The 17,406-nt window shown below is 49.8% G+C and overlaps 1 protein-coding gene across 3 annotated transcripts; it reads left to right on the plus strand.

Moving 5' to 3' along the window:
• The first annotated feature begins 1,445 nt into the window (after positions 1-1,445).
• TNFSF4 (TNF superfamily member 4) lies at positions 1,446-17,195 on the plus strand. 3 transcript variants are annotated; one of them, XM_035537344.2, is made up of 5 exons: positions 1,446-1,545; positions 4,068-4,228; positions 9,008-9,283; positions 13,575-13,617; positions 14,976-17,195. In XM_035537344.2, exons 2-5 carry the CDS (start codon positions 4,136-4,138, stop codon positions 15,332-15,334), a joined length of 771 nt encoding a protein of 256 aa, XP_035393237.1. In that variant the 5' UTR covers positions 1,446-1,545; positions 4,068-4,135; the 3' UTR covers positions 15,335-17,195. The 3 variants fall into 3 exon arrangements, with proteins under 3 accessions (XP_035393237.1, XP_035393239.1, XP_035393238.1); XM_035537345.2 differs by lacking the exon at positions 1,446-1,545 and adding an exon at positions 3,807-3,944; XM_035537346.2 differs by lacking the exon at positions 9,008-9,283 and having other exon boundaries at positions 14,976-17,070.
• Positions 17,196-17,406: the final 211 nt, after the last annotated feature.

The following is a 17,406-nucleotide window of genomic DNA, read 5'->3' on the forward strand; positions in this document are numbered from 1 at the left end:
ATGAGGGCAGAGAAACCCCCGCTCGCACCACGGCTGCCTCCTCGCTCGCTCGCTGACTGCCTTCAGTTGACCTAGTTGAGTCACGGGGAGACGGCGAGCAAAAGACATCCTGCGCTGTGGTTGGCACCGCGCTGCCCCGGGGAGGAAAACCTGCTCCTCCCAGAGGGGCGCTCCTGCCCCGCGTGGGCAGAGAAGCTGGGGCAAGGGGACAGCTCTCGGCTGTCCCCGTGTCACAGCAGCCTGGCCCCTTCCTGATGCTGCAGTCTGGAGGGAAAAGCTGATTTCTCTTCCTCGGGCCAGAGCGAGGGGCGCTGCTGGTGGCCCAGTTGGGCACGAAGTGGCTGATGCCCTGGGAAAGATGGCGCAGCTGCAGGCATGGGCTGGGGAGGTGGGAAAGCAGCTGGGACTGCACCCTGCTAGAAGGGCCCAGGTTAGGACCTGCTAAAGCCCAGGTTAGACATGTTTAAGCATGTTAAGACAAGTCTTCATCGCTTGAAACCACTTTTCTCGTTAATGTTTCAAAATAAATACATTCATGTGTGGCACTAGAGGTTGCTAAGAGTTGGGACAGAAAGGCAAAGATAGGCTGGTGTAAATATACATATTTTTTTAAAGCCGTTTTTTGTATACAAACCTTTTTTTCAGCAGGGAAGGGGATCAGAAAGAATTAAATCCCAGCATGGGAGAGCTGGCCTGGCATTTAGGGTGCTGTGCTTGGGGAAGCAGTGCTGGGAGCTGAACCCAAGGGGAAGGCAGTGGGCAGGGAAGGGCTGCGGGGGCTGGAGCTCGGCTCCTTGGACACCGGGAACATCCCCGGGCAGCTGAGGCCCCTCTGCAGCTGTAACGGGCTGGGGTTGGGGCTGAGCTCCCTCTGCCAGGCAGCTTGCCCACAGCAGAGCCAGGGCAGTGGTGTTTTGCATCACCTCGGTGCCATGGGGGGTTTCTTTGCACCAATCCAGGTGCATCCCAGCCCTTGCAGCCGTGCCGGGTGTTGCCACATGAACTGGTGGCTTTGGCCGCTGCAGCTCCCTCCCTGCCCAGAGCAGCAGTGATGAAAGAAAGGAAATGCTGTGGAAGAAGAAGGTGATGTGGGCTCTTCCCCTATCCCAGCCTTGACAGGGGCTGAGCATGTTGGTAGGAAAAAGTCATCTAAGGGTGCAAACTCCTTCCCTGCTGAGGTCTGAGTAATCTGTTGCAGAAGGAAGTAAAATAAACAGCCTTTTAGCATTATAAAAATGTTACGTAGACTGAAAAAAGCAAAGAATCCTTGAATGCTGGATATGGAAGAGGCAATTCAACAAGAAAAAGATGTCACAAAATGCCTGAGTTATAACTCACAGTTCTTGTAGTCTCGTGGAGTCAGCTGGTCTGTGTAGTGTCAGCGCAGGAACCTGTCCCGAAGGGTGCAGCTATTGGAAAGAAGCAGAAAAGCAACAAATTCTTCAAGTGTCTTTCAACATCTCTGGTGGCAGATACACCCCCTGGGTTACTGCGTCCGCCCTGAGGAATGGGGCTCTCTATGCACCTGCCTGGCAAACAGAGGGGGTGAGTGCCCAAAGGCACATGGGGCTTATCGTGGGATCCTTTTGGGACTGTACAGGACTTACTGCGGGATGCCTGTGGGACTAAGCAAAGGGGGGTGGAAAGGGAGGGATCAGTGCAGTTTGGGGAGGAACCAGCATGGGAAAAGAGAAGGAAAATGGGATAAAAGGGGCTATTCAGGTGTCTGTCTGACCATCCTTGGCATATGTACGTATATATTTTCTGCTAACGGACTTTCATGCCCATTTGTCAGAGAGGGGAACAGGATAAGGCCACTGGTGCTGTTGGTGAGGGCTTGTGTTTTCTGCCTGTGCTGATCCGTGTGTCTGACTGTGTATACATACACACGAATGGTGTGTTTGTATGCACGTGCTGGGTGAGGCGTACACACGCAGCGTGTATGTAAACACATGCCGTGTATGTGTACGCATGTACGGTGTGTGTGCACACGTGCTCAGCCTCACTGCTGGGATGTCGAAGCTGCAGCAGCCTCACCTCTGTTGGGCTGCTGGATTCAGCGATCCCCAACACAAACCAACCTTGTGCAGGCTTCCCCAGAGGGACCCCGGTAAGAAAACACACCTGCTTGCCAGCTGGCCCCCAGAACCCGCCCTGAAGCCCCGCCGTGGTCCTGTGTCCAAGGGGGGACCCAGGCAGGGCTGTTTGAATATCACTCAAGGACCAGTGAAAGTGGTGGGTGAGAAGAGAACAACGTGCGGGTCAATGGCAAACCCCCATCACAGGGGGCAGATGGCTCATACCCGGCTCTCGTACTGCCACAATGGCTGCCCGTGTCCCTGGGGGCTGGCAAGGTGACAACCGCGGGGCGGGCAGGGCTTGCCATCCCCAGTTCAAGCCCACCGGGGAGCGAGCGCTGTGGTGTGTAATACAGAGAGCACCTCTGGCCAGGATTAGTCATCCGGGGCTCTTGCTGCCGCTGGACGCACTCATCTGTGGAGCCCCGCACGTAGCGAAACGTGTGGCCGCGCGACGGCTGTGGGTGCTGCCATCCGCAGCGCCTGTGGGCTGTTCCTGCAAGTGCACGTGGGCTCCTGCCTGACATGGTGCGCGGGGCCGGGGAGCGGGGTGGTTCTGGAAGCTGGGAGATATTGGCTGCTCCTGTTGCGTTACAGGCTTGTGTCATGTCAACCATGCAACCTGCTTTAGATGTGCTTCAAAACCTCAGGGAACATCTGCAGAGAGCCACGGGTTGCTTGCTTTTTGAATACACAGACCTCTTCTCGTCTCTCCCAAAGCAAAAGCTTAAACCTAGGAGACTATTGTAATAGCAACTTCTCAGCCATTCATTCCAGCTGCATATAGGCAATTCAGACTTTTGAAAATAGAAAGGATAAAGAATAAAAAGAGAAAACTGCTGAGACCGGGCACAGCTCAGCACCAGCACCCAACACTTCCCTCCGGCAGGTGCGACGATGCTGTGGGAGGGTTGGTGGGGGCTGCAGATAGATGCCTCCTGGCAGAAAAATGGCACAGACAAGCATGAGGTTGCTGTGTGGGATGGAAAAAGGTGGCTTAATTACTGGAGAAGTGGTATCTGCTGAGGGAGTAGTGACCACCATCTGATTATGGTCAGTGTGAGCAAACAGAGGGCAGTCCCAGCCAGTAATATAGCTACTGGATGTTTCACCAGAGGTAGTATAAATCAGGGGAAATTTTGACCTAAACTGACCAGATGGAAAAAAAAAAAAAGAAAAAGAAAAAAAAAAACCAACCAACAACCAACTAAATGACTGTGAATGGAAAACCAAGAGCTCTTTAAATCTTTGAGAAACAGTGGAGGAAACTATTTTTCCAGAAGTTTAACCTGACAGCTGCTAAAAATGATGAAACAATACTCAGAAAACAAGAAAGGGAGAGAGTTCATAGCATACAAGAGAAGGATCCTATAAGGCATCATGTTGGTCAACATACTTTTGGTGACACCAGACCTCGATTCAGTCCCTGAAGTCCCATAATTGATGGATAAATCTTTGCTGATGAAGCTGATCTTGAGAGGCGCGTAAAGTGGAATCGCACATGTCCTGGTTAGAAAAGGGACAAATCGGCTCATTTCATGAATTAGGAAACGGTACTGCATGGGGGTCTTTTTCGCTGGCTTGGCTGGGACAGGAATGGTGTCAAACCCTTTTCCAACTCTTTAATGCAGACCCACAAGAAGATTGAAGAGCTGCAGTAAAACATCATTCGCGGGAGGAGTGACTTCAGAAGCATCTTTTTTAGCAAAGAGCTCCCAAGGGAAGCAGACAGACCAGTGATGATAGTGCCAGACACACAAGAGAAACCACATCCTTAACTCTACCCAGGGCATCACTGGCTTCATATTCCTCCCTGGGGTTTCTAACTGGGAGTGAAGCTGGCTGAGCCCAAGAGCTTCTCTAAATGTGAGCTGCATAGTTATGTCTTTTTTTTTGTTCCTTTTTTTTTTCTTTTCCCCAGAGACTGTTGTTTCTCTTCACTAGAAAAATGGCAAAATATGTCTTTGATTTTCTCTCCTGATATCTTAGGTTCAACGGTATGCTATGGTGTGATTTCTGACTGAAGCAGCTACTGAGGAAAAGGAAGGGAAATCAGTATGACCTTTAAAAGGTGCCAGAGCGAACAACACGCAGCCCCTGGCCGCTCAGCTGAAATCGTGGTGAACGGCATCCAGCCAGAGGCAGAGCAGGTGAAGGTCCTGGGGAAAACGGCCGCGGGCAGCAGCAGAGCTGGCAGCTGCTGCGGGGTGCCGGGGGGAACCGTCGGCTGCTCGCTCCGCTGCTCCCATAAAGCCGCTCACTGGGAAAAATCCCCGCACGGCGCTCTGGGGTGAGGCATTGCCTTGGTGCTGAGCCTTCTGCCTGCCCACAGATTGAGCCATGGGAAGGTAAAATGCAACATCGCTTCGTGAGGCTGGGCATGCTTTTGGGATCTCCCCCAAAAAACCTGCCTCCCCATAAACGTCCACATTTTTCTTTGTGATTTTACAGCATTTTCACAATGTCCTTTGCTATTTCACACTGCCAAAAGCAGCCTGACTAATGCAACCTCCTTCCTACTGGCTCGGTGCCTCTGCTGGCAGAAATCCTTGAAGCATTATCAGCCAGTGGCTATCTGCACAGAGCAGGAGAAAATGCCACATGGAAATGAAATCAAGGGTGAAAAATAGTTTGCATGGTTGTGAGACAAAGAAACTGGAGTTCATAACATTTTTAGGCAAAAATCTTTCAGCCTGATAAGCAAATCTGGCTCAGTTAAATTATTTCTAGAGTGGATGGAAGCATTAACCAGCATTAGCTGGGGCACACAAGAGAGCAGCCCTCTAGGTACACACCGAGCAGTGAGACCTGGATGAAAATGCTGTTATACTTTTTTTTTTCCCCTCTTACATTACTGCAAGGCTTCCTTTGCCTTTTCCCACTGTTGTGCTACATCAAACTGTATGAGTGGTTATCCTCGAGGCAAAGACAGCCTTGGTGGAAAGCAGCCGCACACAAGAGGACAGCACAGCACTGGACATGTTCTACCTGACTGCAGCAATGAGAGCAACAGCACTGCTTTGCTAGAAATTTATTCCAGTGGAAGCCAACCCTTCAAATTAGAGGCAAAGATGACCAGAAAGAGCTGAGAGGCCAGATCTCACCTGTGAGCATGCCCCACATGCTCCGATGTTGCCTGTGAGCTGAGCTCGGGCTGTGCAGGACAGCTAGGGCAGCAGCAAAGCTTTGTGTCTGGAAGGGCTGCAAGATGAAGTCCTTCTTCCTTACTCCATCCCAGGCTCCCCGGCATGCGCCAGGACAGGCTGGCATCCGGGCTACTCCCAAGGGACCCCACAGTCTCCAGGTAAGATCCTGTCCTCCAAAGGAGCAGCAGCACTGCCCAGCACGGTGTCAGCCACGTCTGAGCTCCAAAAATGCAGAGCAGCGATGAAGTCAGGGCAGGTCCCAGGAGGACACGCCATGCCCTTCCATTTTGACACCAAACCATCAATAACCATGCAAACAGCTCCACTTCCACCCAGCAACAGTTTTGTACAGACTGTGCTTCATGAACATTATGAAAAAGAGAGCCAAAGCTCTTCCTAAAGGCTCCCTGAATTCCCACAGCTTCTCCTCTGCCCAAGGGGCTGCCTTGTCCCACACAAGACCCCCTGAGCTTTTGTTTGTGGAAATCCACGTTTCCTTTTTCCTTCTAGATGTTTACAAACAGTTCAATCAGTTGTTCCACTATTCTTCTGAGAAGTTCAGTTCGTCTGTCCCATACAACTCCCCATTTCCTCCTTTTGGGGTGCTAAGAGTGCTTTCCTGGGAAGTGGGAACTTAAGCGAGGAGGAGGGTGCCCATGGGGTCTGTCAGGCCTTAGACCCCACACGTGTGGGATGTTCCGTGTGGGCCACGAGCTGCGGTCCATGGTCAGGATGCTTTTTACCCTGTCCAAAAGGCTGGAGTACTGCAGCCCTGTGGCACAGGGACACTGTCAGGCTGGGGCTCTGAGACCTGGTACAGAGGTGACACTGCAGGATCTAGCCTCGACCTTGACTGACGTGCTTCAGCCAAGGTTTTAAAACCTCCAGCTCTCTGGTCTGGGAAAGCTCAGAAATAGCCTAATATAACAGATAGGACTCTCATAAAAACAAACAAACAAATAAATAAATAAACAAAAGCCCCAGCAAGCCACACGTAGCAAACTCTGGTTTCCTTCAGTCCCTGCTGGAATAATGTTGCTGCAAGTGGCACTGCGAGGCATTTCTCTGGAAAATGGCTGAGATGCCCAAGCAACCAGAGGCTGCTGCAGAGTGAGCCAACAGGCTCATAGAGCCCCAGAGCCACCTAAGCCTGCCCACTAGAATGAAGTGATGACTGGGAAGGGCTGAGCAAAACCCCAAGAGTTCCCAGCCTGGACTCCCTGTGGAAGAGAGCTTGCCCCCACCTCCCTCATCAAAATAATTTTGATCAATGCAGCCAATTTCGGCAGCTGCCAAGCATGTGCAGCCAGTTTGAGATGCGGCAGGGTGAGGAAGGCCAGGAAAGTTTCCTCTAGGAGGATAGGCAGGAGCTCTGGTAGCACAAAATCTGCATGCACTTGGGTTTTCGTAGGCAAGGCAGGCGGACAAGATGAAGGTGATTACAGCTACGGAAGACTGTCTGTGCATAGGTGTTCATGCTGCTGCTGAATGAGCTGTCCTCTTTCCTGTTTCGGACACGATGCCAGAGACATTACTTGAAACGTAGCTTTCGATCCACGGTGCTACCCATGTTGTTAACCCAGGCTGAGCGACACTTGCACTGGGGGAGTACAGAAATGACGAGGCAATTTCAGAAATACATATGCACAACCTCCACCCACATTTTCAGGGTACATTCTTTTAGAAACAAAACCAGTGCAAGATCCAAAGTCAGGGAGGGAGATGGGCGAGAGATTGTGTCTGCTTCAGAGGCTCGCTCAGAAATGTGAGAGTTATGGGATCACACTAGTTGGGAATGTCTTGGCTTGGCGCCCCTGGCATTTTTGCAGAAACTAAGCAGCGTCAGCAAACCTGAGTGTCCTTTCCTGGAGGAAGCAGGGAGGGAGAGCATAGGGCAGAGCATCCCTGGCTGCCCTGGCGGAGCTGCTCTGGCACACAGCAAGGTCTGCTCTTCCAGGAAGGCAGGCGTGGCGTGATGATTGCTCTCTCTTTCTGTGATTCCCCACTGAAATACAGACAAATTTGCTGGTAAGCTGTGCAAGACCTGCAACCGGCTGCCTCTGCAGTCACTCGCTGGCGGCTCTTGCTGCAGGTAGGAAGGCAGGTGCGGGGCACCTCTGGCCCCACAGTGCTCCTCTGTGCCTGCCTGCTTCAGCCGTGGGGGCCGTGAGCGATGGAGTCTGCCCTGAGACGTGCCAGAAGCAGCACCATTGCTGCTGTCATATTTGGGGATGAGGAAAGAGGGCTAGGGAGGTTCATAGGCCTGTCGGTGGGCTGCGGCTCAGCCTGAGGCTCCAGCACCCCTGGTGAATGGCCGCTGGCAAAAGCGGGATGAGAATTTCAACGGAAAATTCAAAAGTTGAACATTTTTCTGTATGTTTCCATGACTTTCGGGTTGTTCTTGAGACGAATACCAGAGAATTCCTGACTCGATCTATCAGCTTTTGGCAACTCGGAGGTTATTTTTCACGAACAAGTGTGTTGAGAGCTCGGTTTCCTCATAGCAGTTTGCTTACCCAACTGCTGCACTCCCCAGTTTGTTCAGTTCATGTTTACAAGAAATATCCTTGCCCAAATGGAAAAAGACATGAAAGAACATTACCCTTGCTTTCTGTGCATGCAGGGTACACGTTTGACAAAAGGACATGTGCCTTGTGACAGGTTAAGAGAGAACATTTTGGGAAGGGAAACCTTCTGACAGCTCAACCCTGAAAGACAGACACACATAACACTCCCAATGGGCCCTATCCTCAGCAGGAGGAGGTAGCACCTGACTTCAGCTGCAAAATGCTAATTTACAGCAGAAAAATTCTGGCTGAAAGCTTGGTGGGAAGAGCAGTGCTGGACAGCCCCAAAAGAGGGTATGAAGCCTGTCAACTGAAATGAGCACAGGAGATGGCCCTTGCTGCGGACAACTGACCTGCATCAGCTCCCTGCGTCACACGTGAATGTCGCAAGAAGACCAAGCAACAGGGAGGTGCTGGGAAGAGAGACAACAGAGGAGCATTTAATACAATCCCTTAGATACATATAGGAAAAATTGCATTTGCATTTCAAATTCTTGGTGTCCCAAGAAACAGGCATTTCTCTTCCAGAAGGGAAACCTGTATGGCCCAGGGGTGTCCCTCCGAGCGCTGTCCCCAGACTGCAGGTTTCAGTGAGTGCAAAAAGGGATGTTCCCAGAGCAGTTCTCCATTTTCTCCCTCTGAAGTTTCATGCAGCATCCCACAGCCATAAAGCTAGAAGACAAAGGTGAGGAGAAATGGAGGGTGCACATTTTGTCTCTAATTCTTTATGCTGTCTGCTGTCTACCTGCCTCACTCACATCCCCTCCTATTAATTGGTTCTTTATTGAGAAGAGATTTCAGCAGCATATTATACTACCAACAAGGGAGGCAGACAGCCCTGTAAACCCCCAACCTGAGGCTGAACAGGAAGATGAGAGGTTTTACTGTCAAAAGATTGAGCAAAGAGATCAGTGTCCACCCAACTCTTAGCCATTGTTGGAAACGTCACATATAATCAAGAGATCCACAGCTGAAGCTATGAAAGACATAAACACATCTACTTTCAAAGGCCCTTACTCAAAACTGAACTGGGATGCAACAAATCAGCCCCCACATTCACAAAAAAAAAAAAAAAAAAAAAGAAAGAAAGAAAGAAAGAAAGAAAGGAAGGGGAAATTCAGATTAGTCACAAAGAAGTTCCCCCGCCTGCTTCTCGGTGCACATAAAACCCTCTCCTGAAGGCACTGTGTTCATTTCATTTCTGTTCCTGGGACAGGAGCACCTATCTCTTCTGCCCCGTGCTCCCCAAGCTGTGCTTGCTGGCAGTGTGGCTGCAATGAACGGACAGCCAGATGCAGAGCTGAGAAAGCAAGACGATCAGATGGACCACGAAAGAGAACCTGCTGGCATGATGAGTGGCGATGAGTGGAAGAGCTGGAAAAGAGGGCAGGTTAGGAGGAACACGCTGCACCTCGTGTCTGCGGCTGCTCAGTGGATATTACTGCTTGCCTGCTTGGTTTATCTTGGTCTAGATTCTCTGCAACTCTCGACGGTAAGAGCTCATGTTCCACCCGTTGTCTGCTGGCCTGTAAACCTTTGTATGGGCTTTTTTGTAAGAAAAGAAAAAAAAAAGCTTTTAGGCTTATCCCCATTCTAGCCACAAGTATTTAATGCATTCCTTAATAATTATCGCTCATTTTTTATATCTTTTGCCCTCAAAACAACTCCCAGTATTGCCAAGTTGAGCTTTGGGGAAGAAGGTTGTCAGGAGGTGGGCTCATTCCAGGAAGGCACTCTGCCCAGCAGCGCCAGAGCCCAACCAGCCCCGGGGGAGGAGGGCTGCCTCCTTGCGGCTCTGGCCTCGCCACATCAGCAGCTATTGGTGGAGCTGACTTGCAGTGACTGACATGTATTCGCTTTAATTAAAAGGGATTATCTGAGTGGATGGTTGCTTTTAATAAGGACAAGTTGAAGGATCAGAAGCCAGGCTGCTCGTATCATCTTCTGACCTTTTAAAATATACTATAAGTGCAGGTAGATATGTCGGAAAACAAGCTAGCTTGTGACAGCTCTAGCAAGACCCATTAAACCTTTCCATGCTCCCAGCCTGTGCACATGTTGGGCTCTGGGAGTAGTCATCTGTATCTGCAGAGGACAGTAAGTGCCCCTACGTGTGTACATGAGAGACAGAGACTCTGATTATGTGACCAGAGAGAGTTTCATTTATACATAACACCACTGCAAACAATATACAAAACAGAAATGCCTGAGACTTGCACGATTTTAGCAAAAAAAATGCAGCAAATACATTTTCCTCTTTCGTGTGTTTGCAGACTGGTGGATTGCCAACAACTTTTTCCTGCTATTTCAGTGCCGCTTATGCACTAGCTACTTCTCCTCCCACATCTTCTCCAAGAGCTACGTTAACACTGTAAAGTATGTTGTGCTTCATCTTAACAGAGTTCACTCTTTCCTCCCACTTAGGCTTGGCAGAGAAGCGAGCCAGGCATATAACCCTGCAAGGGAGAGATGGCCTCATGCTCTGGGTCCCCTGCTGTTTAATGAAAACCCCCATGCTGCATGCAAGTTTCACTGGCCTGCACCTCACAGCACTTGTTAAACTTCAGAATGATAGCACTGATAACGCTAAAAGATAACACATTTCATTCAGTTCAGCGCTCTTCTCCTTTTAGTTTTTTTTTTTTTTGAGAGAGAAGTTGCACTGGAAGCCAATGTAGAAGGCCAAGCTATCCCGCCCTGCTCGAGAGGCAGAAACCTCTCCAGGGTCACGCTCTGGTTGTGACTCCTTGTCTCTCAGTAGCTCTCTATTCTGTGAAAACGTTAACTCCAATCCTCCTCCTCCAAAGGACGATGGCAGGGGCTGGCACTGCTGTCTGTCAGTCCTACAAACCCGAGACACCAGCAGCTGGGAAGGGTACACGGTGCAGGCCTGGAGTTTCTCTTCCTCAATAGAAACGACTGAATCAGGGTGCTTAAGAAGCAGTGACTGCAGCAGATGAAAAGTCCAGGCTCTGGGAGTCACCACAGGACCCTTTCAGTTTTAAATGTTTGTTGAGCACAGGCTGAGAGCCGGTTTCCATTATTCTAGGCAGACAGTCACGGCATCCTGCTCTGACTGCACCACGCTGTGCGGGAAGGTCTCCCAGGCTGTACCTGGGGGGATTTCATAGCACGGGAATTACAGGGCTTGGTAGGATAACTGTGGACTGACCTTATAAATGCCTACAGCAGAAGGAGCAGTACTAATCTGACTTGACTCTTGGGGCAGGCTCAGAGCTGGTCCACTGGAGTGACCAAGAGGCTGTCCCTGCTCTTGGGAAGCTCCTTCTGCTCCCAGGGCTGGAGAGTGCCACGCTAGCCGTAACAGCCAGACACAGCTGTGTTTTTTTTCAGAGCAAGAGCACGTCTGATTACTTTTTCTTGTCATATCCTAAAAGACACCCTGGAGTATTCAGTGAAAACACAGCGCAAATAACACACGTTCAAAAAAGACAGCATCTGCACTGCGCTTAACAAAAATGTACAGCAAGCTGGTTCGTATCATGATGCAGCTTGGAGAGCAAGCCTCAGCTGTGATTTCCAAACAAGCAACTACTAAAAATTGTAGTGATCGGTAGTCAGCTTTTGTATCTGCAGTGCTCGTGAGTTCCCATCTCTGCTGGAGTTCGCTCTTCTTGCCAAGGCGGCTGGGAAAAGACCAAGGGCAGGCCACTTGCAGGCACAGTCAGAGGGCATGAAACTCCCCGGTGGTGGATGCAGGCAAGGTAAACACCTTGGGCAAGCATGGGGAGTTCAAAGGCTCCTAATGATCTATCACAAGATGTTTTTGCCTAAACAGAGCAGGAAAAGGTGCAGGGCGAATAATTTTGCAGAAGTTCAATGTAGGTAAGGAAGGTACGGCCATAATCCTAGTATCTCCCGGTTTGGAGCAGTTACAAGCCACTTCCAGCACACAGTTGCTCAGTCTGTCTGACACTCAGGGCCAGGACCATGACTTCAACAGTCCTCTGAGTTAACGTGTTTTGTTGTCATCCCCAGGGGCTTGCACTTTATGCAATACGAACCTAATCCTAAAACTTCTGCCATGACACAGTGCTAGAAGCAATGTCCTGGACAGGAGGTCTTTGGCAAAGGCCACAACAAATCTCGTGTTCAGGGAACCCAAACAGGCAAACATGATGTGGAAACTGTGTGTAAATGATGCAGGGAAACTGATGCAGTCACTACAAGGCAGAACAGAGAAAGAGGGTGACCAACTTTGATACTAGCTCCCTCCCAGTGCTACAGATCAGTTCTCTCCTCAGCAAAATTTATTGGGAGCTAATTGCAAAGTCCTTTGAGATTGTGCAATAACCAGCAGAGACATGTCAAACACGCAACGTGCCGTAGTGACAACGGGGCTGATATTCTTACAATGGCCACAAGTTTGTTCCCCAGCCTGTCTGTGGTTAGTAGACTCTGCCCACTGATGGCCAGAGTGGCCAGCTTGCTGTAGATGCTGTTTGACCTCAGAAGCTCAGCAGCCCTGCACTTAGTTGTCATCTCTTGGGAAACTACCTGGAAATCCCAGCTGCTGAGCCAAAGAGTTGAGCATTTAGGCACCTACAAACAGTATATGCATAGCCTCGAGCTGCTGGGGCAAAGGATAGGATCAGTAATGTCGGAGGAGATGGTTCCACCAGAGCCAGTGGGTGATCACGCAACCAAAGCTTCTATTTGGTAGTCGAATCCAGCTTTGCCAGTGGTGCAAGTGGCAGAGCATCAGCTGTAGCAGCACTAGAGGGTGCCAGAGCAGAGGTTTCCCACCACCAGCATCCAGCACTCACCTCACCCTCTGTCACAGAGGTCTTGCTCTAACCTCCTTCCTTCCCCGCTTGCCTCTGCCAGGGCGCAGCACTGAACCCGCGGAGCTGCCTGTCTATGCTCACTCTCTAGTCCGATACTTCCAGCACCATCTCTCTGCTCAGAGTGAGAAGGCTGCTCTCATTTCTGTAACAAATGGACTAAATAGATAAAAGACAGCCTGACACACATCTGACCAGCCCATCTTTCCTGCTGGAAACCTATGGAATAGGTAAATAGAAGAAAACACAGCAGCCAGCCTAACCTTTCACTCTTTAATCAGGCAAGATGCTGAAGTCTTGTGGTTGTGAAGAGACTGCAGATTTGGGCCTCCTGTGGTTAAGATGAGAGATGGGTTTGAGATGCGAAGTTCAGATTTAAAAATCTAATATAGAAGCTTGGTGTTCTGCATATCTGATCAGTAAGATACATATTTCTGCATTTGCATTCACTTTTTCTCATAAAATGCAAACCAATTTTAATCATATCTTAGTGCCCTTGTAAGGGAGCCACTGGGAGCCACGCATCCTGTAACAGCCTGACCCAGAGGACAAGGAACACACCAAGAGCTCTTGCTCTGTGCCCCTAACTCCAGACCCACCTCTTGGAGCCCTGCAGCATGAGGGTGCCACACCGGGGCACAGCCAGCTCTGCTGATGGGCTCCCCTGGCTGCCAGGCAGACTCGAGGAGCTCATGCAGGGAGGCTCTGCACCCTGAAATCCTTCCCTGCTGCTTGACTCGGCTTCATAATACTCACCTGGATGTTTTTCCAAGTGGGACCAAATCTCCCTGGTGTGCTCAGCACCCAGCTGAAAGTTGGACTGGCTGGGAAGCACTCTAAAGTGGCACTTTATAATACTAATGATGATAATAGGATAAGGTGTACAGCTAGCCCCGCTCCCAGCGGGGAAACAAAAGCGAAAGCGGCAGAAGCGACAGCCCTGCTGCATTAATGAGGATTTCTCTTCCTTTTTTTCAGCCTCGCAGTGACAAAGTCCTGTGGACCTACATCCGCTACACAGGTGAGTGGGCAGCCGGGCTGGGGTCCCTCGGGGTGCTCCTCATGCTTCCCGGACAGGTCCCTTCGGTGCCCCGGGGGCTCCAGCTGCCTGTTGGGCTGTGAAGCTCTTGTTGTCACGGCGGTGGCAGAGGACAGGGCCAGGAGAGCTGGGGGATGAGGGGCAGAGCTGCGAGGTGCAAAACCAAGCAAGGGGGTTTTCCCTGAGGGGAAGAAACATGGGAAATTGGAGTGGCTTTCTGCAGTCCATACTTACACACTGAAGCAAGCATTCACTCTGAAAGTACAAAAAACGCATTTTTGAGAATTTACTGAGTACACACAGCATGCTCTTGGGGTATTTCTGAAACAAGTAAATGATTTCCTGATTTATGAAAAATGTAAATGATTTCCTGGGGAAGAGTGAGCGTACATGGTGGCAGAAATAGCAGCGCTCTGCGTACTGAGCACATTGTGTGTTTTGCCCTGTGACACACCTCAGCGATAGGAGCGACTAAAATTTTCAAGTCATACTTGAAACATTGCTGGCAGTTTTACCTTCAGGAAATATTAGAAGCGTCACAGTGAGGCTAACCTAATAGAAACACATGATTCTAGAGAGAAAAAAAAAAAAAAAAAAAGCTTGAGAAATTGCCCTCAGCCTGGAGCAGCTGTGTTGCCTGACAGGAGACCTTCTGGTGAAGTTTTCTCGTCAGCATCTCCAGGGTGTCAGCCCTTCCGTGGCACAGCAGGGGGATGTTTCCAGAGTAGCTCTGGAAACTGTCACTGCTTGTTCCAGGAGAAAACCTTTCACGCTAGAGTTTTGTTTTAATTTCCTTGATTCTGCTCCGTGTACATTCATTTCTTCTGTTCCTTTCTACACTGCTTTTTTCTTCTCAGAAAATACCCCCACAAAAGATGGGGAATTTTGTTACCCACCCAGAAAAAGCTCTTTTCCTCTCTCTTCCAGCTTTGAAAACTTTCCTCTCCTCTTATTTACTGTTTTTATTTTCTGTTCTGTCGAGGAAGCTGTATTTTCTAAACTCACAGGGATGCCTTACTTATGTAAATACATCTGTACTGTAATTAAGAAATACAGCAAATAAATAGTGTATAAACAGAAACATGGAGGAATAATTTATATAAACTGAAGATTTAGTCCAAAGGCACAGCTTGCTCAGGAATGGGAACCTGGAAAATTCCACTGCAGACCGCGCATGTCTAGAATGGGTGATATCCTAGCTCCAGTCTGCCCTCTTCTCTAGTTCAGTCTCTGTCTTTCCCGTATTTTTCCACCCTTCCTGCAGGCGGTCTGTACAAAACTGCCCCCTTCCAAGAAGACTTTTGTCTTCACGGGGTCATCTTTTCTCTCTTCCATTCCAGGTGAAAGCATCAAAGGAGTGGCCATGAATTTCAGCGCAGAATTAGGCTCTATTCATACCCAGAACGGCTCCATCATGATCACTTGTGACGGCCCCTACCTGGTGTCCCTGAAGGCCAAGCTTTCCCCCGACCTGGATGACAACAGCTCACTGAAGCTGATGATGCGGAAGACGGAAAACAAGAACGTTGAGCCCCTCTGGGAGCAAACCATCCACGGCAGTAGCAGCACGGTAGATCTCATCACGATGCTCTACTTGTTTGCTCAAGATAACATCACCCTGTGGACCAGCTTGAATGTCACTGTCATGGAGTTGTCATTTAGCCTTGTGCTACTAAAACCCGTCTTTTGCCTCCTGTAGAAGATGACGCATGAAATGTAACGTGTAAAGTACAGCCTTTCCTACTGATATGTTCACATGTGGGAGACTTATTCTCACAGGCTGTACTTGTACAGGCAGACTGCTCTAGCCTCCCCTTTTGGGGCTGTGGAAAGCCTCAGCTGGAGTGCAGGTAAATCACAGTGCAAATGGGCTTTACATAGTGCATGCCACATTCATCTCTGGAGTTCTATGCAGTAGGATGGATCTTTCTGATGCTGGAGAAAGGCATGTGTGGAGTCCTCAAGGAAAACAGAGATGAAAGCCAAAGAAAGCCACCCAAGCTTAGCTCATATTCAGAGAAACTCTGGGTTTCTCTATTTATTTGACAGTATCTGCATATAGTACAAACGCTCTGTATATTTGCTAAAATAAAGGTCTGTTAAATCAGGAAGACACCTCAAGTGTCTTAAAGAGATTTTGAGAATGAGGAGAACAGATCTGCTTAGCAGCCCTTTGCCTGGCAAGGCAGGAGAAGGGAAAGAGGCAGCAAGGGACTTTCTTTGCAGTGATCTGACTGCACTGGACTGCAGGAATGCAGGCCCTGCAGTGACTATGAGATTTGTAGGAACAGCTTTTGAGAGAGGAGGCTTGCTGGCTGTTCCAGCTGTTGGCAGAGCACTGAAGCCTGAGCCAAGGGAGTGTCTGGTAGGACATTTACATCTTGACATCAGCTCTCGGAGGTGTTAAGTTGAAGGACAATCTCCCTCAAGCAGACACATGCAGACTGGCTCAACCAAAAAATGATCCAGGCACACAAAATTTGGAAGAAAAGGATGAAGGCTTTCAGTCTGGTGGGTTCTCTCTAATGGACCGAGTGAAACCTGCAGGTCTGCGCATCTCTGGGAGGATTCACATAGGTCCTGCAGCAGAGCCCTTGCTGCAAACGTGCTCACCTCGGAGAGGTTCACAGACCCAACTTCCACGACATGCCCGTGCACCGACCTGCCTGGCTTCTGCCAGAGTCAAGGGACAGACTGCTCTCAGCCATTCCCTTCACGTGCCCTGAGCACAGCCAGCAGCTGCTGTATTTCTGCTTGAAGTGGGGCAGACTTCAAGGGCGAGTTGACCGCCTGGCTCCCAATGAATCCCAGCAACATTTCAGCAGTTGCCCACTGACTGTACGCTCCAAAGTCTATTTGAAACTATTTATGTATTTATACTACAGGCATACAAATGTTACTTCACATTTCTTAGAAACACTGGGAAGGGTTGAGACTTCAGGCTGTCGGCGCTAAGCTCTTTGCAGATGCTCCCGGTGCTCTGGAGCTTTGCTGCTCCGTGGGCACCGCGCTGCCACCCACCTCAGCTCCCCGGCCACCCGCTCCTGCAGGCACAGGTGTCAAAGGCAACTTAGGAAATCTGGGGCTCAGCGAGCTTTCCCGTGCACATTACAATGCTGTGGGCAGGTTTCACAAACATCCCTCCCCAGCCTCAGGGGAAACCTCCCTGGCTGAAGCAGTTACTCAGCTTTTTCTCAGGACTGAGAAGCTGTGGGCTGGCTTGCGCCCACAGGGTGCTGCTCCCCAGCTGCAAGGGGCATTTGGGGCTTTTACTCCTGACTGCCACTGCCAGGCACCGGCACTCAGACCCCAGCTGGGTGTTGTCACACTCCTCAGGTGAAGTGAGAATGTGTTCCCTTCTGTAAAAGCTAATAAAACTTTCCTTTTTGACCCCGTGGTGTCTCGAGGGAGGGGGGACCCTGTTGAATTATCCATTTCCCTGTCTTTGAGCAGACGTGTTCACCAGTATGAAAACTGTAAGAAACTTTCACACACCGATTCCTCTGACCTACATATACATGTACACACACTTGTCTTCAAATAAAGGTTGAAACAATTCCATTCCAGAGCTTAATTACTCAAGGGACTAATTATCCTCACCAGTAAGTTTCTAAGCCATCAGCTTCTGTTTGTGTCTTGCAGCCCCTTTCTCCACAAAGTTAAGAGTCTCCTGCACAGGGGAAACGTTCAGTTTTGCTATTGGGGCTGCTATGGCCTTGTAGGAGCTTGTAGATGGTGCTAGAGTTGCATCTCACAGCTCTGTTCATCCAC

The sequence above is a fragment of the Cygnus atratus genome, chromosome 8, assembly GCF_013377495.2.
Source record: "Cygnus atratus isolate AKBS03 ecotype Queensland, Australia chromosome 8, CAtr_DNAZoo_HiC_assembly, whole genome shotgun sequence".
Taxonomy (NCBI): Eukaryota; Metazoa; Chordata; class Aves; order Anseriformes; family Anatidae; genus Cygnus; species Cygnus atratus.